At 45.5% G+C, this 27,025-nt stretch overlaps 2 protein-coding genes across 2 annotated transcripts; one reads left to right on the top strand and one right to left on the bottom strand.

Annotated features, from left to right (window-relative positions):
- Nucleotides 1–4,871: 4,871 nt before the first annotated feature.
- Nucleotides 4,872–9,877, top strand: LOC140065507 (phospholipase A2 inhibitor and Ly6/PLAUR domain-containing protein-like). Its single transcript, XM_072113103.1, has 4 exons — nt 4,872–4,985; nt 5,318–5,461; nt 6,250–6,387; nt 9,646–9,877. Exons 1-4 carry the CDS (start codon nt 4,886–4,888, stop codon nt 9,840–9,842), a joined length of 579 nt encoding a protein of 192 aa, XP_071969204.1. The 5' UTR covers nt 4,872–4,885; the 3' UTR covers nt 9,843–9,877.
- Nucleotides 9,878–12,500: 2,623 nt separating this feature from the next.
- LOC140065506 (uncharacterized) lies at nt 12,501–26,809 on the bottom strand. Its single transcript, XM_072113102.1, has 5 exons — nt 26,697–26,809; nt 17,855–17,980; nt 16,300–16,446; nt 15,922–16,062; nt 12,501–12,789 (listed from the first exon to the last, which is right to left on the bottom strand). The coding sequence occupies exons 1-5, from the start codon at nt 26,746–26,748 to the stop codon at nt 12,581–12,583; spliced, it is 675 nt and encodes a 224-aa protein (XP_071969203.1). The 5' UTR covers nt 26,749–26,809; the 3' UTR covers nt 12,501–12,580.
- Between the last annotated feature and the right edge of the window lie 216 nt (nt 26,810–27,025).

The following is a 27,025-nucleotide window of genomic DNA, read 5'->3' as shown; positions in this document are numbered from 1 at the left end:
AGGAAATCTACCATTGTAAAATGGTCATTCTGACCTAAATATACCGTTACACAGCGCTAGGTAAGCCGATGCTGGAGGTGGTCGTGATATGGCATGGAAATCCGCAGTTGCTATGAAAAATAGATTTATCAATAGGCATTGACACAAGCCTCTTGGCGCTCGGCCCCATTCATAACAATGCATGCGCCTTGCATGCTTGAAACGTCTCGCTCCCGAAAGCCGTTGACATCACCGAGCTCTTGGGAGCATTGGCACCTGCGCACTGTATCTTCATTATATGCGGCCATGCAAAATGAAGATACACCGGTCCATTTTTTAAAATTCCGCCTTTTTTTCCGAATCCGCCTGGTTTTCCGATGGCCACGTCCCCCGATTTCTGTCGCGTGAAAGCCGCCGCCGATGCACCACAATCCGATCGCGTGCGCCAAAATCCCGGGGCAATTCGCCGCAAATCAGAAATATTCGGGAAACTAGACGAAAATGCGCGATTCGGACCCTTAGTAAATGAGCCCCACAGTGCTCATGCGCCAGTGCTTCCGAGAGCTCGATGACGTCACCTGCTCTCGGGATCGAGCACGGGAGTGAGAAGTTTCAAGCACGCAAGGCACGTACATTGTTATAATCGGGACCAAGCGCCAAGCACCCTGTGTAGGCCCAAGAGCGCCGAATGGGGTCATATGCCTTTTGATAAATTGATTTTTCATCAAAACTGTGAATTTCCATGCCGTATCATGACCACCTCCAGCATCGGCTTACCTAGCGCTGTGTAACGGTATGTTTAGGTCAGAATGACCAATTTAAAACGTTAGATTGCCTTTAAACCTTCTTTTTCCCGACGGAGCCAGTGCCCCCTCGTCTTTTGATTTGATTTAATCTGAAACAACTTACCACCATATTTTTTGTATGGACCATTCATATATTTATATAAATTAATCATGTCCCCTCGTAGTCGTCTCTTTTCCAAACTAAATAAATTACAATTTATTTTAATTAAATTTATCCCAAATAATTAAATTACTTTTATTACAATTTATTTAGTCTGAAAAAGCCTGTAGTTTACAAATTAGAAAACAATAATATTATAGATAAATGAACAAAAAGAAAAAAATAGACAAAAAGACAAAAAAAAGGAGACAAGCAATGATCGGCAGTTTGATATTCAGTCTATGGATAGGACCTGCAGGGACTGGTTAGGTGGGGGGCACAGGTTCCTCCTGTTTGGGCCTTGTTTGTTGAACAGCCTGATGGCAGCGGGGAGGAATGACTTACGATAACGCTCCCTCTCACACTTGGGGTGAAGCAGTCGGTCACTGAAGGTGCTCCCCAATGCCACCACAGTCTCATGCAAGGGATGGGAGATATTCTTCAGAATAGACTTCACCTTACACAGTGTCCTCCTCTCAGCCACCACCTGGACTGTGTCAGGAGGACCCCCCAGGACATATCCGGCTTTCCTCATCAGTTTGTCCAGATTACTCCTCTCCTTAGCCGAGATGCTGCCTCCCCAACAGACTGAACCAAAGAAGATGGCTGAAGCGACTACAGAGGTGAAGAAGGTTTTAAGATGTGAGAAACCACAAGGGCATTTGAGAAATGGAGATACTTGTTTTTATACTCGTTTTGTTCTTGCCATTATTTACCTTCCTGGCACTAAAAATATTCAGGCTGATGCCCTGTCTTACAGTTTTTCAAGCAATGCCCCAAAGGTGGCTTCTGCAAAGATCCTGTCTCTGACTCTCAGGAAAAGTTCCTTCCTTTTGGAGGGTTTGCCACGAGCAATAGAGTAAACCCTCCTACCAAGGTCTCCCCGCTCTATTGAAATTATGGTTTTCACCCCCAAATATATTATACTTGTAGGGACAATGAGTCACTTATGCTTTCTGCTGAATCAACGTGTTAATGACTGAGCTCAGTCCGGGTCCAGACTCTCTCGAATGTGGTTAGAGCTCAAGACAGACAACAACATTATAGTAATAAAAGACGGTCTTCTGGCCCTGACTATATTTTTGGGGATAAGGTGTGGTTGTCACCATGAACCTGCACCTCAAGATTCCTTCTGGGAAATTTGCTCCCCGCTACATGGCTTCATATGTAATATCCAAGATTATTAATCCTGTGTCCTTTAGATTGCAGTCGCCCTGCACCCTCCATATCCATAATGTACTTCACAAGTAGATATTCCAGATAATTCCAGGGGTCATGCTTTGCCCTAAACCACCAGTTCCTGTTGTTATCCCGGACGAATGGAATTCGAAGTTGAGAAAATTCTTGATTCTTACAGAAAGCTGTTCAATACTGTTAATTGGAATAGGATAGGATTGGATAGGGCCCTGAGGAGCTCTGGCATAGATCCCCATGTTGCATCTCCTAAGGTTTTATCATTACCATAAACCTTCCAAACCTGGTGATCCTAATGAAGGTCCGGCGAGTGCTCATAAGAGGGGTTACTGTTACATCTGTATCTTTGGCTTCTGCTCTTCCGCTGAATTCTATTTATTGCTCATCAGTTGGCAGTCTGAACAGTGCTCTATTCCCGGACTTCTGGGAATCTGCAACCCTTACTCTGGACCAGCAAGGGTTACGGCTCACAAGTGTTCAGAGCTCGGCCTTTCTCCCTCTGATTTAGTCTCTCTTTGCTGGTCAAACAGTTTGTCTGCGTCATTGCTTTTGATATTCTGTGTTATTCGGGTTATCTTGATATTGAATCTGTTCTGTTTCTTGCTCTCTAGTCTTGACTTGGATTGTTGTCCTACCTTTGTGTCATTTGTTTGTCTGTCTTGTTACTTGTTTATAACTTGACACAGGAAAACCCCAGTAATTGGTCACTGTTGGACCCCAGGGTGGACCCCGTAAGCAGGTAGGTGACAGTTGGGGGCTTACGGTCCTTGTCAGTGTCCTGCCCACTGGTCACATTATTATAATTCTTCCTTTTATCAACCCCCCCCCCCCCCGCTACTTTCCTTTTAAAAATAAAAAATCACATACTAACCCCTCCTCAATCTTCCCGGTAGCTCAGTTGTCTCCTGCTAACATCCTCCTCCTGACACAACTAGAGGTTAAGCATCAGATTCATCTCACTTCGCCCTGAGACACCAGGGCGGTAACTACTGTGGTAGAAGCCATAGAAGGTGCCATGGGGCCCACAGTGTCTGGGGCCCCATCATTCAACCTGACTCACTAAAGTATATGTAAACTGTATGTATAAGTGTATACATATAAATTAGTGTGTATATATGAGAGTATAAATGTATGATTGTACCTTGCATGTGTGAGTATACAAATATGTATATTTTTTAAGGTTGAAGAGGAGCCCCATTCAGAAGCCCGCAATGGGGCCCTGCCTCTCCTAGTTATACCACTGCAGGACACTAGAAAACTAGAAAATAGTTCTTGTAGTCTGCAAATTGGGTTGTCTTCTTCCAGACATCTAGGGCTTATTCTTGTGTTCAAGCTGAGTCTCACCAGAGATCCATCACGTTTTTTGGTTCTCAAACACAAGATTACGCCCTATAGGTACAATAGAAGGGAGTCCAATTTGGAGACCACAATCTGTTTTGTAGTGGTTGACACAATTTGAGTCCCATAATGATGTTATCTGGTGGTCCCAGGAGCCCCAGTCTGACCACAGTTAACAGCCATCACCCTCTACAGATGTTGTGGCCACCATTTGTGTGACCACATCATGACGCGAATGTAACTCTACACCGATTTGCTTTAAGGTACAGCTAAAAATAGATTTGGTAATGTTTACCGGACCAGGGCAAGACAACAGAGGACATTTCCTTTATTCTGACATTATTATCAGGAACATAAATGATATCCTTGAAGTCTGAGGCTCTCAGGAATTCTCACCTTGTTGCTGTAGGTCTCTACATTTCTACTTCCTTGTTCCTCAAGTACCTGACACAGGAGATAACATGTACTGGACTACAGAAATAAGCCAAGACCTCTATGCCCGGCCCACTAATAACAGGGGACTTTATCAACCCAACCAAGTTCTCCATCACAAGAGAAGACTTTCCAGAGCTGAACCATCTCACCATGACGTCTCTTCTCGGATTTCTGAGCCTCTTCTCAGCTCTCGCAACAACAAGTACGTTTTTTTTTTTAATATTCAATAATTATGTTTTAAAAGAATTTCTATTTCAATAATATTTATTTGAATTAAAGGGGTAAAAGGGTGACCACATTAGAGGACCTGCAGGAAAACGTCCCCTTGATCTGATGTACCTGCTGTGATTGAGGTACCTGGTCACCTGTGCGGATGTGCTGGCACATTGTACACCTGATTTTCTGATGGGGTCTCAGGGCACTCCGGACAACCAGTTGTTTCAGGTTTCAGGACAGGAGAGGGGGGACTGGAAATATTTCTTTTAGTCTTGTATCTTTATGTAGAATCAGTTGGATTTCCTTGGCAATGTGACGTAGGATCTCCAATTGTGTAAGTAACTACTAGGGGCACTCTGGCCTCCTGTTAGGTCTCCTTATATGTGAGTAAATCATCTCTGTTGATGATTTTCTTATTTGGTTGTCAGTCACTTTTGGTCTGTAGCCCAACTGGAAAAATTGAATTTTATATAAAGGAGGCCCTAGAGCTCGACAGCATGCAAAGAGCCACAAAATAAGGAGTATGGAGGGTCACCGGTATGAGGAAAGATTTAAAGAATTAGATTTAGACATTTAGTTTCAAAAAAGGGACAACTCACAAGGGACATTAATAATTTATACAAATATATAAATGGTCCGTACCATAAATATGGTGGAAAATTGAATCTGTGGAATAGCGGAGCTCAGGAGCCAGTCATGGCAGGAACAGCAGAGAGATTCAGAGCTTCCGCTCCCAGTAAAAGTCTTTTATATCTTTCCAGGCTATGCTCTCTCGTGCATGTCATGTCATAATGCGACCTCATCTACATGTAATGGCAGTAGTGTGACTTGTCCTTCGGGCTCGCTATGTGCCTCCTCACTATTGGAATACACCATTGGTGAGTAATGGAATAATATGACACGGTCTTCAGTCATTGTTCGATACTTTGTAATCTCGATTCTCTTCTATTATGGGAATGTAATGCTGCAGGATTGTATGGAGATGATCTCTCATAATAACCGCATATTAAATTGTAACGTTATCCAGGGAGAGAATTACTTTACAGTTCAAATAATTAGGAAATAGACATTTTATTCTCACCTTGGATGATCAGGTGATCGTTGTATTATCTTAGTAAGGATACAACATGCAGCTCTGATATGAACCTTATCTTTACACTGAAAGTTTTCTCATTCTTAGACTAATAATCACCTTTGTGTCTATTTTCAGGTGCCAAAACATTTGGAAGTTACTTCAAGGGATGTGCCGTACCAGCCGAGTGTAACGCATTCGAAGTTTCATTCCGTGGAATACAAATGAATATGGCCACTAAATGTTGTTCCACTGATGACTGCACCCCTTCTGTCCCCATAGGTAAGATGGACTCATTGGGAGATATTTGTCACACTGGTGTACGTTAAACCCCCCTTTGGCACCGCCAGATACATGAGGAGGCTCCGGCTGGCTGTGCTGGCGTTCTTTGGCAGACAGGGCCCTGCATAGAACTGCGCTATTAACCAGCGACTGTTCATCTTGGAACGTCCCAGGCCAACCCACTTTGCTGCCGGCCGCTTCCCCTCCACGCCCTAAGGCTGGGTTTTTTCAATATGTTGCATTCTTAAGCATCCCACTGTATACTTGTACAGTGGGGTAAGTCGCCCTGGGATCCCTCCTCCACCCCGATTGCAGGGGAAGAGTGAACAGCACTGGAGTTTCAGTCCTCTTCACTTCACAGTCCACAGCGCATATGAAATGGCCGGGAACGTGCTGTGTGTGGATGACTCGTATTCTGCACCGCACGCGCTGTTCCTGGAAATGACAACAATTCCTGGGGGAAATATCCACAAGTACTGGTGGTTTGCTACTCATTGTGATTATTTCAGGGCTTGTACATCAGAAAACTGGTGTAGATGCCATGTAAAGCGCCCCCCATATACTAGGAACATACATATCTGGTGGGTTCTTTATGAGGCTCTAAAAACTATATCAAAATCTGTGTTTCCAAAGCAGCAGGAGCCTCTCACAGCTATAAAAACATATTCCCATTGAGGTGATCAATAGCACAAAAACCCCTTCAGTAATATGCAATAAATGCTTAATAGTTAAACTTGATCTAATCCTGAGATTATACAATTCTATTCACCATTTTCTCCCTATAATAGTTCCACGGATCAATAATGTGACCAACGGACTGGTGTGTCCATCCTGCTTTAATGTGTCCTCCACATGTGACTCTCCAAATACAGTAGAGTGCAGAGGAAGCGAGGACCGGTGTCTCTACGCTTCGTTAGAAGTACAAGGTGAATACAGATATTTATAACTTTTTTTTTTACTGCCTGCAACTAAAAGCCACAAATACAGATAATAAGAGCTGGTAACCACTTAGATGTCACCGTCAATTGCATCCATAGAATGTGGCTGGAACACTGTGCCTAGCACTGGAACATCATAGAAGGTCATCGATCAATTGAGAGTTAAGAGAGGTGAAACCTATCCACCTCCTCTGCTCCTTACCATAGCCAGAAGATGGGTGTAGTAGAAGTGCAAAATACTTTGTGTGTGTGTGGATCTACATATAAAACTAAAAAAAAAGGAGCAGAAAATATTGGGGCACATTTACTTACCCGGTCCCTCGGAGTTCCCAAAAGTGCATTGTCCGACAACAATGCACTGTGCCGCGATTCACTAAGATTGTGCCCCCAATATCCTGCATGTGTCGCTTCCCCGCTCAGGTCCCAGGAGTTCACCTTCTTCTTCCTGGTGTACAGTCATGGCCATAAGATTTGAGAATGACACATATATGATATTTTCACATGATCTGTTTCCCTCCGGTTTTTATCACATACAGAAATACAAGTGCAATCATATTATGGGGAACAGAAGCTTTTATTGGCAGTTACAATGAGTTACTGCAGCGAGTCAGTATTTGCAGTGTTGCCCCTTTTTCTTCAGGACCTCTGCAATTCTCCCTGGTATGCTCTCCGTCTTTTTCTGGACCAAATCCTGACTGATTGCCGTCCATTCATGCACAATCACTGCTACATTTTGTCACAATTTGTTGGTTTTTGTTTGTCCCCCGTCTCTTGATGATTGACCACAAGTTTTCAATGGGATTAAGATCTGGGGAGTTTCCAGGCCATGGACCCAAAATCTCTATGTTCTGTTCCTGGAGCCATTTAGTTATCACCTTTGCTTTATGGCAGGTGCTCCATCATGCTGGAGAAGACATTGTTCATCACCAAACTGCTCTTGGAGGGTTGGGAGAAGTGGCTCCTGGAGGACATTCTGGTCCCATTCTTTAGTCATGGAGGTGTTTTTAGGCAAGACTGTGAGAGAGCCGATTCCCTTGGCTGAGAAGTCGCCCCACACATGAATGGCTGCAGGAGGCTTTACAGGTGGCATGAGACAAGACTGGTGGTATCACTCACCTTGTCTTCTCCAATCGGAAAGGGGATTCATCAGAGAAAATGACTTTCCCCCAGTCCTCAGCCATCCACTCCCTGTACCTTTTGCAGAATATCAGTCTGTCCCTGATGGCTTTCTGGAGAGAAGCGGCTTCTGTGCTTCCCTCCTGGACACCAGGCCTTGCTCCAGGAGTCTCGGCAGTGTCACAGTGCGTGCAGATGCCTCACACCTGTTTGCTGCCATTCCTGAGCAAGCTCTGCACTGCTGGGAGCCCCATCCCCAAGCTGAAACACTTTTAAGAGACGCTCCTGGCGCTTGCTGCTCCTTCTTGGGCGCCCTGGAGCCTTTTTGGCAACAATGGAACCTCTCTCCTTGAATTCCTTGATAATGCGATAGATTGGTGACTGAGGTGCAATCTTTGTAGCTGAGATACTCTTCCCTGTTAGGCCAGTTTTGTGCAGTGCAATGATGACTGCACGTGTTTCTTTAGAGATAACCATGGTTAACAGAAGAGAAACAATGATTCCAAGCACCAGCCTCCTTGTAATGTGCCCAGTGCTGTGATTCTTACTTAATCCTGACAGATTGATCTCCAGCCCAGTCCTCATCAGCACCCACACCTGTGTTACTGGAGACATCACTGACACCATGGCAGCTGCTCCTTTTAAGGCGCCTGCAATGAAGTTGAAATGTGTTTTGGGGGAAAAAGTTCATTTTCTAGGCAAATATTGACTTTGCAATTAATTGCAGTTAATCTGATCACTCTTTATAACATTCTGGAGTCTATGCAAATTGCCATTATAAAACCAGATGCAGTAGACTTTGTAAAAATTAACATTTTGATCATTCTCAAATCTTTGACTGTATGTAACTGCATGGGTTGCGACACAATTTTAATCTTAAATCCTGCGCGTAGTCCGAATCCATTGGATTGTCAGATGGCACGCCCCCAACACCTGATGCATGAAAGTCAGCGTAGCTGCGGCAAAAAAATGGATTGCATGCGACACAATCCCCTTCTAAATCACTGTCACAGCGGCACAAGTCCCAAAAATGATGGGAAGACCGACGTAAATGCGTTCCGCAGACATAAAGTAAATAAGCCCCAATGAGCTAAATTAGATGCAAGCCCAGTGCCATGACTCGGTCCATCAAATAATTAAATTGCAGAAAACGGCAGCACCCCAAACAATTCGAAATTAAAACATGAAGGTGTCCAGCCACGTTCCTAAGGAATGGAGACATGAAAAAGGGAATTGCAACATATATGTAAGTTAGTCCAAAAATAAGCAGCACTCTGAGGTAAAGTAAATAAATCAACCACCTTTTTCAAGTGCTTGATATCACCGAAACGTCGCAATGGAATAAAACTTGACCCCTGATCATTTTGGACTTTATTACTGTGGATTGTTTCCATGGAAAAGCTTTGCACCATCTTTCTATTCGCTGTGCTGCTCTGGGTTTACTTATATTATATATATACGTATTTATACAGTAAACATAGATTGTCGCATTAATGTAAAGTTGCTAATACAAAGTTGCTAACTGGGGGGATAATATGAGGGGTATTTGGGGGATAATATGAGGGGAGTGCTTGGGGGATAACATGAGGGTGCTGGGGAGATAATATAAAGGGGCCAGAATATGATGCGCACCTGATGCACTTGAGCCACAATGGGAGGGAGACATGGTGGGAATAGTATTCAGCCTGCGGGTGGAAAAAAAGGGTGTGCAAAAGGCTGCTCAGACATACAGCAAGCGATTTTTCACATAGAAAACATGATCCACCCCCGAGGAGCCAGGGGGCGTGGCTTTCATCAGGCAGTATTACATTTGACTTCTGCAGTAAGTTTTAGACACGCCCCATAGTTCAGCTGTGACTGTGCAGAAATCTTCATCATAGAATAAAAGAAAGCTGGACCACCCCCGAGGAGCCTGGCTTGTAACTTTACATTTAACCTCAGGGTATGACCGGGTTATTGTGCAGATACCTGAAAATGTCAAACTAAGAACACTGTAAAATGTAGATAATCAATGGGGAACTCTTGGGAGCTGAGCCATCTTCATACACAGTGGGTGCTATTTGGTGAGACATAAGCCACCCCCACACACACTGTCTTGTAATGACTATTTTACCTATAATATCTTTGCAGGAATAGGAACTTCAGCTACAGTATCCAGTCGGGCGTGCGCAACGCAGAATGTCTGTGACCTCATGAAATATTTCAATACTAAAAATTCTATAACAAGAAAAGTTACGTATGAGTGCTCCAGCGACGCCACAAGTGTCCGCGCCGTCATCCTGCCTCCGGCGGTCACGTGTCTTCTACTGCTTAAATGGCTTTTCTAGAGATGATGATGTTATGGTGATGCGGCTGGGTCTCCTGTGTTCTAGTAGGGAAAGTGATGGTGAAAGGATGAAAAAAACAGGTAGAAATTGGCTTGGCAAATCTGATTTTTTTTTTTGTAAAATGCAGATAATTCATCAGAGATACTACACACATCAAAGATACTACACACATCAGAGATACTCTACACATCAGAGATACTACACACATCAGAGATACTACACACATCAGAGATACTCTACACATCAGAGATACTACACACATCAGAGATGCTACACACATCAGAGATACTACACACATCAGAGATACTACACACATCAGAGATACTCTACACATCAGAGATACTACACACATCAGAGATACTACACACATCAAAGATACTCTACACATCAGAGATACTCTACACATCAGAGATACTACACACATCAAAGATACTCTACACATCAGAGATACTATACACGTCAAAGATACTCTACACATCAGAGATACTACACACATCAGAGATACTCTACACATCAGAGATACTACACACATCAGAGATACTCTACACATCAGAGATACTACACACATCAAAGATACTCTACACATCAGAGATACTACACACATCAGAGATACTCTACACATCAGAGATACTACACACATCAGAGATACTACACACATCAAAGATACTCTACACATCAGAGATACAATACACATCAGAGATACGACACACATCAGAGATGCTACACACATCAGAGATACTATACACATCAGAGATACTACACACATCAGAGATACTACACACATCAGAGATACTACACACATCAGAGATACAATACACATCAGAGATACGACACACATCAGAGATGCTACACACATCAGAGATACTATACACATCAGAGATACTACACACATCAGAGATACTACACACATCAGAGATACTGTACACATCAGATACTGTATACTACACACATCAGAGATACTACACACATCAGAGATGCTACACACATCAGAGATGCTACACACATCAGAGATGCTGCACACATCAGAGATACTACACACATCAGAGATGTTACACACATCAGAGATGTTACACACATCAGAGATGCTACACACATCATAGATGCTACACACATCATAGATTCTACACACTTCACAGATGCTACACACATCATAGATGATACACACATCAGAGATGCTACACACATCGATAATGGACACATCAGATACTGTATACTACACACATTAGAGATACTACACACATCAGAGATACTACACACATCAGATACTGTATACTACACACATCAGAGATACTACACACATCAGAGATACTACACACATCAGAGATGCTACACACATCAGAGATGCTACACACATCAGATACTGTATACTACACACATCAGAGACGCTGTTGATCTGTATAAGGGAGCACTTCACTTCCAAAATACATTGTCCGCATTTTAGAATAACATTTAAAAAACTCTTGATCCAACTCAACTTGCTCTTTATGTTGATTGTTCTCATCCTTTCCATCATATCCCTGTATCCAGATATCCCTCTTGTATATTGATTATCTATCACTACTTTAAAGAAGGTCTCTGCTATTATCTTCCCGACACTCTACAGCTGCAGCCAAGGTCTGGTGACCCATCAGTCATGTCCTGTGCCTGTAATGGTTGGTGTCCTGCAATCCATTTCTGTTACTAGTCACCTTTGACCATATGACTATTCTGAAGCTTCTTCTGGGACCCCAGTGATCGGCTCCTGATGCTGGGACCCCAATGATCCTATGCTGCTGCTGGGGCTCCAATGATTGGTTGTAGGAGGAAGACTCTGCAGCGCCTCTACAGGAGTAATGAGGAATGGACTCTGTATGTAACGAGAGGACTGGACGTTCCTCCAGAGACACCACGCGCATCTATGAGCCTCACTATGACCATGTAAATTCATTGACTTTATTAATTGATTATGTACATCAAGATTATACGATGCCTTTTAAATCTATTTTCCCCCTCAATTTCTTAGCATTTCGTTAATTTGTGTAAATTTTTGGAATTTTCCGAACTAAATTTAAATTATTTTTTTTATATTACACCTCACACTGATATTAGTCTGGAAAACTAACGGCATGAGAAGACTCGCCATTTCTAATCGGTTGAGATAGGAGACAATTAAAATGGGTCTAGACTGCTGGAATGGAGCACCAGGTGAAAACTCCATTTCACCTATTGTTGGCAATGATAGTGGATTTCACAGGTAGAGGGTCCACACATGGTTTTAAAATTCGGTTTTGGCTGAACATAAGTTGTGACGGGTCCGTTCATCAGTACAAAGTGCCTCCAAATCAGAGAAACACAGAACAAAGCTTGAACAACACATAATATAACACAATTTGTGGCTGTTATGGTGCCTTTGTAATGTTATTATAGGGTCACCCTCTACAGAGACTTCATCAGCACATATATAACACATAACTATCCAAAATACTTTATTACTAGAAAATAGACATAGACTAGAAGAACTACACATGTGCAACCTCCAATACTACAGCGCCACCTAGTGGCAGCTACGGACAGTTTCTCCAGCAGGAAGCTTGATAATGGAGGACAGATTTTATTTATGCTCCCCAGGCTTTTCTATCTTGACACTGACAATAGAAGAAGCAGACGTGGTAAGTAACGTTTCAAGCTGATTTTCATTAAATTCAAAATACAATTTAGGAAAGGTTTATATTATTTACATGTCACATGACATCACTTTATTAGTCATATTTTTTCATATTCCAATGGTTCAACAAAATAACACAAATCACGGCTGTAAGAATAAATGCAGGGGTGAGGCCGCAGCTCCTTGTACCGTGGTTACCACAGGTGAAGCTGTGCTGGACTGTGACCCCCATAATACTTGCAGTATACTGCTGGAGATCACACAGGGAGGGGGTACCACAACCCCGATATACAGAAGCCTCACCTGCAAGAAACAAAAGGTGCACAACATAAGGACTGGGGGAACTAATGAACTTCATAACTAAAGATAATCCACGTGGCTTCCACATTGGGACGTATCTCCCAACCATCCTGATTCCAGCAGGACGGAACCAAATTGGGGGTGTTACTTCGCTGTTCCGGAGGCTAAGGGTGTATGCTCCAATCACAGGAAACAGATAGAGTAGAACATGATACAAACTTGCCAACAGTAGTTGATAACAACACAGGCGGTTTAGGCAGTATCCTGGGGCCCAAGCCTTCTAGGGGGCCCATGGACACTTACACTCACCGGCCACTTTATTAGGTACACCTGTCCAACTGCTCGTTAACACTTAATTTATAATCAGCCAATCACATGGCGGCAACTCAGTGCATTTAGGCATGTAGACATGGTCAAGACAATCTCCTGCAGTTCTCCCGAGCATCAGTATGGGGAAGAAAGGTGATTTGATGCCTTTGAACGTGGCATGGTTGTTGGTGCCAGAAGGGATCGTCTGAGTATTTCAGAAACTGCTGATCTACAGGGATTATCACGCACAACCATCTCTAGGGTTTACAGAGAATGGTCCGAAAAAGAAAAAACATCCAGTGAGCGGCAGTTCTGCCAGTTCTGCCTTGTTGATGCCAGAGGTCAGAGGAGAATGGGCAGACTGGTTCGAGCTGATAGAAAGGCAACAGTGACTCAAATCGCCACCCACTACAACCAAGGTAGGCAGAAAAACCTCTCTGAACGCACAGTACGTCAAACTTTGAGGCAGATGGGCTACAGCAGCAGAAGACCACACCGGGTGCCACTCCTTTCAGCTAAGAACAGGAAACTGAGGCTACAATTTGCACAAGCTCATCGAAATTTGACAGTAGAAGATTGGAAAAACGTTGCCTGGTCTGATGAGTCTCGATTTCTGCTGCGACATTCGGATGGTAGGGTCAGAATTTGGTGTCAACAACATGAAAGCATGGATCCATCCTGCCTTGTATCAACGGTTCAGGCTGGTGGTGGTGGTGTCATGGTGTGGGGAATATTTTCTTGGCACTCTTTGGGCCCCTTGGTACAACGCCACAGCCTACCTGAGTATTGTTGCTGACCATGTCCATCCTTTTATGACCACAATGTACCCAACATCTGATGGCTACTTTCAGCAGGATAATGCGCCATGTCATAAAGCTGGAATCATCTCAGACTGGTTTCTTGAACATGACAATGAGGACACTGGACTCTAATGGCCTCCACAGTCACCAGATCTCAATCCAATAGAGCATCTTTGGGATGTGGTGGAACGGGAGATTCGCATCATGGATGTGCAGCCGACAATTCTGCGGCAACTGTGTGATGCCATCATGTCAATATGGACCAAAATCTCTGAGGAGCTTCCAGCACCTTGTTGTATCTATGCCACGAAGAATTGAGGCAGTTCTGAAGGCAAAAGGGGTCCAACCCGTTACTAGCATGGTGGACCTAATAAAGTGGCCGGTGAGTGTAAATCACCCAACAAATTTGATACTGAGAAGGACCTTCACCCATGAAATCCTTGTACATCTGTTCCTGCTCATTATACAAAGACTGAAAGCAGCAGAAGAGACACACCCTCCATTTCCCAAGAAGTGATTCCAGACATGTTTCAGGGCCAGGGCCCATGGGAGTCTTAATTTGCCCCTGTTCCCCATCAGTAGGGTTTTCCTTAATTTTTGTGTCTACCCAACAACCAACCGTTTTTGATAGGTACCGAGCTTCGGTTGACACCACAAAATGGGTAAACAAAAATATCTCAAAAGAATATCAAAAGAATGACAAGACACCATAAGACGTACAACATCCAGTAAATGTGTAAGCAAAAGAGGGATCCCTGATGACTCCACATTTAAGGTGGAACATGTTGGGGGGGCTTTGATCTTTATACACTCATCAATCAAGATTTTAGCTAAGGTGTAGAATTCTGATCTACAAGTCTACTTGTCAAGTGTGAATCAGAATCAGGGAGCAGGACAGTCAGTCATCAGAGAGTAGTGCTGGGCATTTAGTAATCAGAGAGGAGAGTTGGGTAGTCAGTCATCAGAAAGGGGAGCCAGGCAGTCACTTATAAGAAAGGAGAGCTGGACATTTAGTTATCAGAGAGGGGAGCTGGACAGTCAGTCAACAAAGAGGGAGCCAGACAGTAAGTCATAAGAAAGGAGAGCTGGACAATCAGTTAGCAGAGAGGGGAGCTGGACAGTCAGTCATAAGGAAAGAAAAGCTGGATAGTCAGTTATCAGGGAGTGGAGCTGGACATTTAGTTATCAGAGAGTGGAGCCGGACAGTCAGTCATCAGAGAGGAGAGCTAGGCAGTCAGTCATCAGAGAGGAGAGCTGGACAGTCAGTCATCAGAGAGGAGAGCTGGACAGTCAGTCATCAGAGAGAAGAGCTGAGCAGTCAGTCATCAGAGAGGAGAGCTGGACAGTCAGTCATCAGAGAGAAGAGCTGAGCAGTCAGTCATCAGAGAGGAGAGATGGGAAGTCAGTCATCAGAGATGAGAGCTGAACAGTCAGTTATCAGGGAGGGGAGCCGGAAATTCAGTTATCAGAGAGTGGAGCCGGACAGTCAGTTATCAGAGAGTGGAGCTGGACAGTCAGTCAACAAAGAGGGAGCCAGACAGTAAGTCATAAGAAAGGAGAGCTGGACAGTCAGTCATCAGAAAGGAGGGGTGGACAGTCAGTGATCAGAAAGGGGAACCGGACAGTCAGTCATCAGAGAGGGGAGCCGTACAGACAATCATCAGAGAGGAGGATTTGGACAGTGAGTCATCAGAGAGGGGAGCCGGACAGTCAGTCAACAGAGAGGGTAGCTGGACAGTCAGTCACCAGAAAGGAGAGCTGGACAGTCAGTTATCATAGAGGGAAGCTGGACAGTCAGTCATCAGTTAGGGGAGCCAGACAGTGAGTCATAAGAAAGGGGAGCCAGACAGTCAGTCATCGGAGAGTGGAGCCGTTTAGTCAGTCTTCAGAGAGGGGAGCCAGGCAGTCAGTCATCAGGGAGGCGTGAAGTTCAACTATTCACCAACATTTTCATATATCTCTCCCAATATGTCAGAGGGGAGGTTTCACTTACCACCCTCCTCCTAATACCTTCTCATGTACTTACCTGCACAGGTCTGAGAGTAGGTGACGCACTTTGTCTCTTGCCCGTTACACGTTATATTTCCCGTTGCCTCACACATGGCAGACTGGAGGGATGAGCAGGTTTCACATTGAACACTGTTAGAGGAAGAACTGTCTGTCGGCACTGGATAGATAGTACACCAGGGTTAGTTACTAACGGCAGGGAATATCATACACTGCCACTAGGAAGTGCAATGTGTAACATACAATGCGAGCCCCTGTACAGCTCTGTGCATGGAAAAAAAAAGTTATAGATTTTCAAAGGAGAAGAGTAAAAAATGGAAATGCAAACACCAACAAGGGCATCGGCGAGAAGGGGTTAATATACATAAAAGACAGATAAGTAGTTGCTGTCACTTACACTGAGGTAGGTCCGGGGTGCACAGGTCGGTGTCGCAGCACCCTATACCCAGTGTCATCTTCAAATTCGGATAAGTGAAACCTCCGACTTTATTGCACTTTTCTATTGGTGCGCAGCCCCTGATGATGTCATAGGTGAATCCCCCATCTAGTTTAGGAAAAAAGGGATTAAATTTATTACTAGAGATGAGCGAGTATACTGCTGGGTGGAGTATTAGCATACTCGGACCGGCTCGTTACTCGGACGAGTATTTCCCCTCCTCGCGATCGAGCATTAAATTAAGTGAAGAACAGCGTTTTTATTGTTTCATAAAATATTCCAGATGTTTCCTGATGTTTGTTTGTAAGAACACATTGAAATAACACTATTCTTCACTTTCCAGATGTGTGCTAGGTTCGGAGATGTTCGGGAACATCTGGAATGTGAAGAATATTGTTCTTTCAATGGGGGTCATTTACTAAGGGCCCGATTCGCGTTTTCCCGACGTGTTACCCGAATATTTCCGATTTGCGTCGATTTTCCCTGAATTGTCCCGGGATTTTGGCGCACGCGATCGGATTGTGGCGCATCGGCGCTGGCATGCACGCGATGGAAATCGGGGCCATGGCCGAACGAAAACCCGACGAATTCGGAAAAACCGCCGCGTTTAAAAAAAAAAGTGTTGCGAGACTTGCACTTACCTTCACTAGGTATAGGCCGGTGAACTTCAGTGCATTTCGGGGAACTTCAGCGCAGTAGCGCCACCTGGCAGACATCGGAGGAACTACCTTAGTGAATCCCGGCCGGACCCGAATGCACCGCAGAGAATGCGCCACTGGATCGCGAATGGACCGGGTAAGTGAATGTGCCCCAATGTGCTCTGCACTTAAATGGTTCTGTATTCACTGTTTTTAATGTTTTAATTCTATTCTTCACATTGCAGGTTTTGGCGCGTGTGTCTCCCGATAGGTTCGGAGATGTGCGCGAACACCTGCAATGTGAAGAATAGAATTAAAACATTAAAAACAGTGAATACAGGAGCATTTAAGTGCACAACACATTGAAAGAACAATATTCTTCACATTCCAGATGTTCCGAACATCTCCGAACCTAGCGGGAGACACGCGCGAACACCTGGAAAGTGAAGAATAGTGTTATTTCAATGTGTTCTTACAAGGAAAACATCTGCAAACATCTGGAATATTTTTTTTTTTTTGCGCTGTTCTTTTACTGTTCTGTTTTAGCAAAAAAATGCTCGGGTGTCCCATTGACTTCAATGGGGTTTGTTATTCGAGACGAGCACTCGAGCATCGGGAAAAGTTTTAGTGCTCGCTCATCTCTAGTTATTACCTTTTGAAAAAAAACTTCTCTATAAGAGACCACCCAAAGGCTGCACATATACATTAGAGTGACATCACTGCCCGGAGACCCCCTAAATGTTCCTCATCTTCACTTCTTCCTCGAGATAAATTGTTGCCCACATTGTCTGAGCGGGACCCATCTACTTTGCCTTCTGGAATACAGGGGGTCTCAGGAGCGTCCGTTGACCCCATTGCGATCCCATATCACAACTTACTCTGAGAGGTTTTCCGGTACGCGGTGACGCACTGCTCATTGACGTGACATTGCTCAGATGCGTAACTTACGCAGTTGGGTTGACATGCGCCCAGAGCCAGACAAGACGTGCAGTTCAGGGAATTTACTAGAAGATATAATACATTTTTGGGTAAAAAAAAAAAAATTACCCAGAGCGATGATTGCAAAAGACAACAGAATCTGATTTGATTTATGATATTCTGCTCCAGACATATCCACATCTTTTGCTGTCAGGGGATCATTAGCTATTCACTGACAGAAGTATCAGTAGTTCAGTATTTTGTAAGTAAGAGAGGCTGTGGAGAAACCTGCAGCTGTGAGGGTTGCAGTGTTCTCCTATTACATGTCTATATGGAGGACACAGAAGGTGATACAGGAAACTTTACTCCATCCCCACCACAGCAATCATTGATGACATCGTCTAAATGTAACTTGAGGCTAGTCCCTTCTCCATGGTAGATATCTGCTATCTCGTCCATATAATAGAGATATCTACCATTGATGTGGTTGAAAATATAAAAATATCTTTATTATATACATTTCATTATTATGACTAAAATAAGGGATCGGTTTCAGGGGAACATGCATGGGCAGTAATTAATAGATATATACATAAAAAGGCCATATGAGATCATCACACAATGATACACAGATACACTTCAGCAGCGTATAGCAATTGTCTCATACAAAAGAAGTATATAATCAAGTGCCGGGACCTGAGTGAAGTTGGCCCCCCCATCTTGTTCAAATCAAACAAAATTGGTGTCAAACATTTATGCTACGTTTGTGCTGGTTTGTGCAGCAGAAATTTTCATTTGTGCCGCTATCGTTTTTAAGATATGAATGAAAGTTTCCAGAGGTCATCAGAGGTCAACCAGCCCCCCCACATTGCCCAAACCAAACCAAACTGGTGCCAAACAATTATGCTACATTTGTGCTGGTTTGTGCTGCTCAAATGTTTGTTTGAGCAGCTTTTGTTTTGAATAAATGAACAAAAAATTAAAGGTCAAAAGTTCAAGCAGCTCCCTCACATTAACCGAATCGAACAAAACTGGTGTCAAACGTTAGTGCTACGTTTGTGCTGGTTTGTGCAGCAAAAATTTTAGTTTGTGCCGCTATCATTTTTAATATATTCATACTTTTTTCAAGAGGTCATCAGAGTTCATTTCTTCCAAAGTACAATGGGGGTCATTTACTAAGGGCCCAATTCGTGTTTTCCCAACGTGTTACCTGAATATTTCCGATTTGCGCTGATTTCCCCTGAATTGTCCCGGGATTTTGGCGCACGCAATTGGATTGTGCCGCATCAGTGCTGGCATGCACGCGACGGAAATCGGGGGGCGTGGCCGAACGAAAACCCGATGGATTCGGAAAAACCGCCGCATTTAAAAAAAAAAGCTTCACTCAGCCCAGCTCGATGAACTCCAGCGCGTTCCGATGCTTTTCAGCGCAGCAGCGCCACCTGGTGGACGGTGGAGGAACTACCTTAATAAATCCCGGCCGGACCTGAATCCAGCGCAGAGAACGCGCCGCTGGATCGCTAATGGACCGGGTAAGTAAATCTGCCCCAATGTGTTTGCTAACTCCCCCTGGTGATCAAACCAGGGAAGTGTCACTAGGTTTGTTTTTTACTAGAGATGAGCGAACATACTCGTCCCATACTTTGCCCACTCGAGAAAATGGCATCTCCCGCTGTTGTGATTTTTGGCGGCCAGAAACAGAGCCAATCACAAGCCAGGAGACTCTGCACTCCACCCAGCATGACGTGGTACCCTTACACGTCGATAGCAGTGGTTGGCTGGCCTTTATTTCATTTTATAGCTCAAACTCATCTTGCAAAGCAGTGTGCTTTCAGCGTAGGCTACAAAATAGCCACAGGAGAACCCCAACGGCTTACTTAGGCCTACAATAGCGTTATATTTTCCTTTTTTTTGTTTGCTTGTGGCTGGGCTTGCTGGCATTAGTAGTGCAGCTAGTACCATATTGTGAGGAATTTGCTGGGAGACCTGCGGCCGTTGTGTTTAGCTCTTAGTGACACGCATATCCACCTCAAACACTGAAGTGGGACAATTTATTAGGGGTTTGATTAGAATTAGGCAGAGTCTGCTGATTTATTTTTTTTTTTACCTTTATTTCATTTTATAGCTCAAAGTTATCAGGCACAGCACAAAATCCAGTTGTGTGCTGTCAGTGTAGGTTAGAAACTAGCCATAGCAATAGGATAGCATCGTTTTGTTTAAAAAAAAATAAGCACAAAAAAAAAAAAAACTAAAAGTTTACACTTTAATTTGGAAAACGTTTAACCCGAGGGCTAGGGGTAGAGGACGAGGGCGTGGACGTGGGCGTCCAACTACTGCAGGGGTCAGAGGCCGTGGTCCTGGGCGGGCTGAGACACCACCTGCTGATGAGGGAGCAGGGGAACGCCGCAGAGCTACACTCCCTAGGTTCATCATGTCTCAAGTTACTGGGACTCGTGGTAGAGCACTGTTGAGGCCAGAACAGTGCGAAGAGGTGATGTTGTGGATTGCGGACAATGCTTCTAGCCATTTGTCCACCAGTCAGTCTTCCACGCAGTCCACCCATGTCACCGAAATCAGCACTCCTCCAGCTCCTTCCCCCCAGTCTGCCCCCTCCCAGCAAAATTTGGCATTTGAACTGGCATACTCTGTGGAACTGTTTTCTGGACCCTTCCCACAGTCACAAACCACTTGTCCGGTTGCTGCTGAGCAATTTTTGCGATGCCCAGGTTTTCCACCAGTCGCAGTCTGTGGGTGATGATGACCTTGTTGACGTAGTGGAAGAAGTGTGTAAAGAGGTGTCGGACGATGAGGAGACACGGTTGTCAGACAGTGGTGAAGTTGTTGTCAGGTCAGGAAGTCCGAGGGGGGAGCAGACTGAGGGATCGGAGGATGATGAGGTGACAGACCCAAGCTGGGTTGATAGGCCGGGTGAACACAGTGCTTCTGAGACGGAGGCGAGTCCTATAGCAGAACAGGTTGGAAGAGGCAGTGGTGGGGCCAGACGGAGAGGCAGGGCCAGAGCTGGTGCATCAGCACCAAATGTTGCCCGTAGTCAAGCTCCCGTGGCGAGGGCTAGATTTTCAGAAGTCTGGAGGTTCTTTAAAGAAACACCGGATGACCGACGGACTGTGGTGTGCAACCTTTGCCAAACCAGGATCAGCAGGGGTTCCACCACTACTAGCTTAACTACCACCAGTATGCGCAGGCATATGAATGCTAAACACCCCACTCAATGGCACCAAGCCCGTTCACCTCCGGCCGGGCACACCACTGCTCCTTCCCCTGTGTCATCTGCTAGTCAGCCCCCTGCCCAGGACCACGGCCCAAACACCTCCCGTGCGAAAACCCCATCTTCGCCTCCACGATCCTCCACAGCATCCACCAGCGTTCAGCTCTCCATACCCCAGACGCTGGAGCGCAAAAGGAAGTATAGCGCAACCCACCCACACGCCCAAGCCCTCAACGTCCACATCTCCAAGTTGCTTAGCCTGGAGATGCTGCCCTATAGGCTGGTAGAGACCGAGGCCTTTCGAAACCTCATGGCGGTGGCCGCCCCTCGGTATTCGGTCCCCAGTCGCCACTACTTTTCCCGATGTGCCGTCCCAGCCCTGCACAAGCACGTGTCAGAGAACATCATCCGTGCCCTGACCAACGCCGTTTCTGACAAGGTCCACCTAACCACGGACACGTGGACGAGTGCTGCCGGGCAGGGCCACTATATATCGCTGACGGCACATTGGGTTAACTTGGTGGAGGCTGGGACCGAGTCTGACCCTGGGGCTGCTCATATACTGCCGACGCTGAGGATTGCGGGGCCTACCTCGGTCCAGGTCTCAAAGGCCTACTATGCCTCCTCCTCCTCCCACCCCTCCTCCACCTCCTCCTCCTCCGAATTACCATCCGTGGGCATGGCGCCATCAGTCGGTAGCTCTAGGCACAGCAGCAGTGCCATCGCTAAGCGACAGCAGGCGGTGCTCAAACTGCTGAGCCTAGGCGATAAAAGGCACACCACCCAAGAACTATTACAGGGCATCACGGCGCAGACTGATCTGTGGCTGGCACCGCTGAACCTGAAGCCAGGCATGGTTGTGTGTGACAACGGCCATAACCTGGTGGCGGCTCTGCAACTCGGCAGACTGACACATGTGCCATGCCTGGCACCAGGGCCAGATTATAGGCGGGGCTCCCGGGGCTCGAGCCCCGGGGCCCCCACCATCTTGCCCCCCAGGGGGCCCTCACCAGATGCCACCCCCACGCCTCCCCACCTGATCTGACATGAAGCCCGGCTGCATCCCCGGCACAGGAGACTGCCAGTGCCACATGCCCGCCCCCCGGCACAGGTCACAGCCTCCCCACCCGCTTGCATGGTCAAGCTTACCGCCCCACACCCGTCCTCCGCCTATTCCCCTGCAAGGCTGAGCCACACGCCCCCCGGCAAAGCTGACCGCCTCCAATCCCGCCCACACCCCGCATGGCCACCCAAGCCCCGCAGCCCCGCTAGTGCTCCCGCCACCCCCGCCGGAAAAAGGACCCACCCTCCACAACTCCACCCGCCCCCGCTCGCCGGAAAAAGCACCCGACTGAACACCGTCCCCCTCCCCCCCGGCCGAACAAGCACCTCCCGCAGCCCCCCCGCTGGAAAAAGCACCCACCCTCAGTAACTCCACCCACCGCAACACGGTCCCCCCGCCACCTCCTCCCCCGCCAAACAAGCGACCAGCCCCCCCCCCCCCCGTGCCCGTACAAGCAACAATCCGACCGTCGCCCCCCCCCGGCCGAACAAGCACCCGCAAGACCCCCACCCGCTCGAATACCCGCCACGGGCGATCAACCGGAAATGTAAGTATATAAAAATGTTTCTGTGTGTATATATGTATTTGTGTGTGTATATATGTATATATATATGCATCTACTGTGTATATATGTGTAATATATGTATATATATGCATCTACTGTGCATATATGTGTAATATATGTATATATATGCATCTACTGTGTATATATGTGTAATATATGTGTATATTTGCATCTACTGTGTATACATAGTTTTAACTGCAGCACCTTTAATCTACTACTAGTTCACTGCCTCCATACATGGTCCCCTTATCAAACGAGCTGTGTCAGGCAGAATTTTGGGTTGTTTTCATGGCTTCCACAACAAACTTGTTAACTTTGTCGCCACCCTGCTGTGTAATCCACAAAATATACTGGCAAACTTTTATCATTTATCAATATTATTTCAGCGCTTCTTGCGCATCTGTTTACATTCCCCTCACCCGGCATATCCTAAACTTATAAGAACGCTACTACACTTGATCTTATACAAAAGGTTCTTAGAAGTGCTGTTTGGGGAGTAGCCTAGAGACAGGGGCTTGGATTGGCGAAAGCTCGCCTGGCAGCGGAACGCCAGCTCCATGCGCATCATGCGCTTCTTGCGCATCTGTTTACATTCCCCTCACCCGCCATATCCCAAACTTATAAGAACGCTACTACACTTAACTTGGTGCAGGCTGGGACCGAGTCTGACCCTGGGGCTGGTCATATACTGCCGACGCAGAGAATTGCGGGGCCTACCTCGGTCCAGGTCTCAAAGGCCTACTATACCTCCTCCCACCCCTCCTCCACCTCCTCCTCTACCGAATTACCATCCGTGGGCATGGCGCCATCAGTCGGTAGCTCTAGGCACAGCAGCAGTGCCGTCGCTAAGCGACAGCAGGCGGTGCTGAAACTGCTGAGCCTAGGCGATAAAAGGCACACCGCCCAAGAGCTATTACAGGGCATTCCACATCAAAGTTGTTAACTTTGTCGCCACCCTGCTGTGTAATCCACAAAATATACTTGCAAACTTTTACCATTTAGGGATATTATTTCAGCGCTTCTTGCGCATCTGTTTACATTCCCCTCACCCGCCATATCCTAAACTTATAAGAACGCTACTACACTTGATCTTATACAAAAGGTTCTTAGAAGTGCTGTTTGGGGAGTAGCCTATAGACAGGGGCTTGGATTGGCGAAAGCTCGCCTGGCAGCGGAGCGCCAGCTCCATCCCAAGATCCAACTAACATAGTTTTAACTGCAGCACCTTTAATCTACTACTAGTTCACTGCCTCCATACATGGTCCCCTTATCAAACGAGCTGTGTCAGGCAGAATTTTCGGGTGTTTCACCAGATACATAGTGGAACGCGGCCCATCTGTCGCCGCCATGCTGGAGACCTGAAGTTGCAATCATAGCAGCGCAATATGGATGCCCCATACTGTCGCTCTTAATCATGGAACCATTTTCGTAAAAACAATTAAAAATAGAACCACTATGCTATTCCATTATTCCTAGGTGAAATATTCAAACGACCCGGCCTGCTTTGAAAATTATAATTTTTTCAAAGTAAACGCTTCTGGCCCCCAGGCCCATTTTGGGTGGGGAGGAGCCGAGAGACAGGGGCTTGGACAGGCGAAAGCTCGTCTGGCAGTGGACCGCCAGCTCCATCCCAAGGTTAGGCAGCCTCAGAGGCATCCATGCATGCTGCCCCTGCTGTTTCCTGTCCATTTCGCCTCCACGATCCTCCACAGCGTCCACCAATGTCTCATTTCAACTCTCTATACCCCAGACGCTGGAGCACGAGAGGACATGCAGCACATCATCCCCTTATCAAACGAGCTGTGTCAGGCAGAATTTTCAGGTGTTTCACCAGATACATAGTGGAAATCGGCCCATCTGTCGCTGGAGACCTGAAGTTGCAATCATAGCAGCGCAATATGAATGCCCCATACTGTCGCTCTTAATCATGGAAGTCGTCTCCATGGCTGCCTCCACATGTCGTCCCCTTATCAAAAGAGCTGTGTCAGGCTCATTTTCCGGGTGTTTCACCAGATATGTTATGGAACTTGGTCACTATGTCGCCACCATGCTGTGTTATCGACTAAATATACCGTCAACCTTTTGTTCACATAGGAAATCATTTCACCTCCTTTGGTGAAACCTAAGTCCATTTAGGGTATGTCGCCATGACACTCTCTAGCCTGCCACTGCTGCCGCTGCCTCTGCATGCCGTCCCCTATAGTGTCAGGGTCAATTATTGGATGTTTTAGATGCTATCTAGCCTCATTCGGTCACTCTGTTATGGCCATGCTGTTGCCCATAATTTTGGCATAATGGTGCGATTAAGCAGCCTCAGAGGCATCCATGCATGCTGCCCCTGCTGTTTCCTGTCCATTTCCGTGGTGTTTCCATCCTTTTCCGAGGTTCCAAGGTGTTTGGCCAAGCTTCCCTGTGCAGAGCCTTGGTCCCCTTGAAAAATGCTCGAGTCTCCCATTGACTTCAATGGGGCTCGTTATTCGAGACGAGCACTCGAGCATCGGGAAAAGTTTGTCTCGAATAACGAGTACCCGAGCATTTTAGTGCTCGCTCATCTCTATTTTTTACCAGTTCATCCTAAACACCTTTAACCTATGTAAACACCTGAACACACCTTAAAAATGATAGCGGCACAAGCAAAAAATTTTGCTGCACAAACCAGCACAAACGTAGCACTAACATTTGACACCAGTTTTGTTTGATTTGGATAATGTGGGGGGGCTGCTTGAACTTTTGACCTTTAATTTTTTGTTCATTTATTCAAAACAAAAGCAGCACAAACAAAAATGTGAACAGCACAAACCAGCACAAATGTTGCAGAATTGTTCGGCACCAGTTTGGTTTGGTTTAGGCAATGTGGGGGGGCTGGTTGACCACTGATGACCTCTGGAAACTTTCATTCATATCTTAAAAACAATAGCGGCACAAACAAAAATTTCTGCTGCACAAACCAGCACAAACGTAGCACAAATGTTTTACACCAATTTTGTTTGATTTGAACAAGGTGGGAGGGCCAACTTCACTCAGGTAGTGCCGGGGCATCCAGATCACCAGCTATAACCAATAGTCATTCATAACAGCCATAGTTACGCCCCTCCTTAAGTCCTTTAGCCGCTACATTTATATTGATTCTAGTTTGTTGTATATATATATATATATATATATATATATATATATATATATGTATATGTCTATATGGGAGGAGAACTTATGATAAACACTAAAGACACTAAAACACTAAAAACTTTATGTTTTTTTTCCCTCATTATTTTCATTTGTGACCCCAAATTTTGCATTATTGATATAGTAGACAAACTGTATCAAAGCTTCCATCCTAAGAGTCTCCATGATATCATCAATATTCTCTATCTACACTTGTAGATATCTAGCCTACATGGTTATGATCTGATGTATTTGAGTTGCCATTATTTATGTATCTGTAGTGTGTGTAGTGTGTGTAGTGTCTGCAGTGTGTAGTGTGTGCAGTGTGTAGTGTGTGTAGTGTCTGTGTCTGAGCTCTGCTGCTGGGGATGAGCTGCTCTACAAGACCTCAGTGCTGCTGAGACGCTGTATCTAAAATGCTGTTATAGAGAGGTCAACCATACATGCAACCATAACTGCTGTATCTAAGCAGCCATTATAGAGGTATCTACCATACATAGAGTTTGCCGCTGTATCTAAGCTGCCATTATAGAGATACCTACCATACATAGACTTAAATGCTGTATCTAAGCTGCCATTACGAGGAATCATGTATGTACTATAAATAAAACTGAGATAATGGAAGTTATTTAGTCTCAAAAACCCTCAATGTGACAACTTTGAGACATTTTTATGTCAAAAAATCTCAGGAAAACTAATGATAAATAACCCCCAATGTATCTAAGCTGCTGTTATAGAGGTACAGATAATCTGCAGCAGATTGGTATAAGGGATGACAAACCCTACCTGCTGCTATAAGAGGCGCCAGGACGTAGAGTAATCCCGTTACACCCTTCATCCTGGAGATCCCGGGGTCAGTGCTGAGACTTTTGGTGAGACGTCTCCATTTATGTCACCGGGGCGTGGAGGAAGAGGATCTCCATACAAACCACAGAGATAACACAGCGCAACGTGACTGGCGAGGACACAGCGAGTGACGGATGTAGCAGAGCCGCTTGTGTTATACAGCAGAACTAATAATGTATCCCATTGGCTTATATTTCTGAAGTTTACTGCGCCACTTTTGCAGAAATAGTTGTTGCCTCTCATTGTAGACACATTGGCCACTGAGCTGC

This window comes from Engystomops pustulosus, chromosome 6 (genome assembly GCF_040894005.1).
Source record: "Engystomops pustulosus chromosome 6, aEngPut4.maternal, whole genome shotgun sequence".
In the NCBI taxonomy this organism is placed as follows: domain Eukaryota; kingdom Metazoa; phylum Chordata; class Amphibia; order Anura; family Leptodactylidae; genus Engystomops; species Engystomops pustulosus.
This window is presented reverse-complemented; position numbering and strand designations above follow the sequence as displayed.

Coding starts and splice junctions, on each gene's coding strand:
- LOC140065507 (XM_072113103.1), top strand. CDS start 4,886: ATGTCATGTCATAATGCGACCTCATCTACATGTAATGGCAGTAGTGTG. Junction 4,986..5,317: donor ACTATTGGAATACACCATTG/GTGAGTAATGGA, acceptor GTCTATTTTCAG/GTGCCAAAACATTTGGAAGT. Junction 5,462..6,249: donor CACCCCTTCTGTCCCCATAG/GTAAGATGGACT, acceptor TCCCTATAATAG/TTCCACGGATCAATAATGTG.
- LOC140065506 (XM_072113102.1), bottom strand. CDS start 26,748: ATGAAGGGTGTAACGGGATTACTCTACGTCCTGGCGCCTCTTATAGCA. Junction 16,063..16,299: donor CACCCCGGACCTACCTCAGT/GTAAGTGACAGC, acceptor CTATCTATCCAG/TGCCGACAGACAGTTCTTCC. Junction 12,790..15,921: donor CTACTCTCAGACCTGTGCAG/GTAAGTACATGA, acceptor TGTTTCTTGCAG/GTGAGGCTTCTGTATATCGG.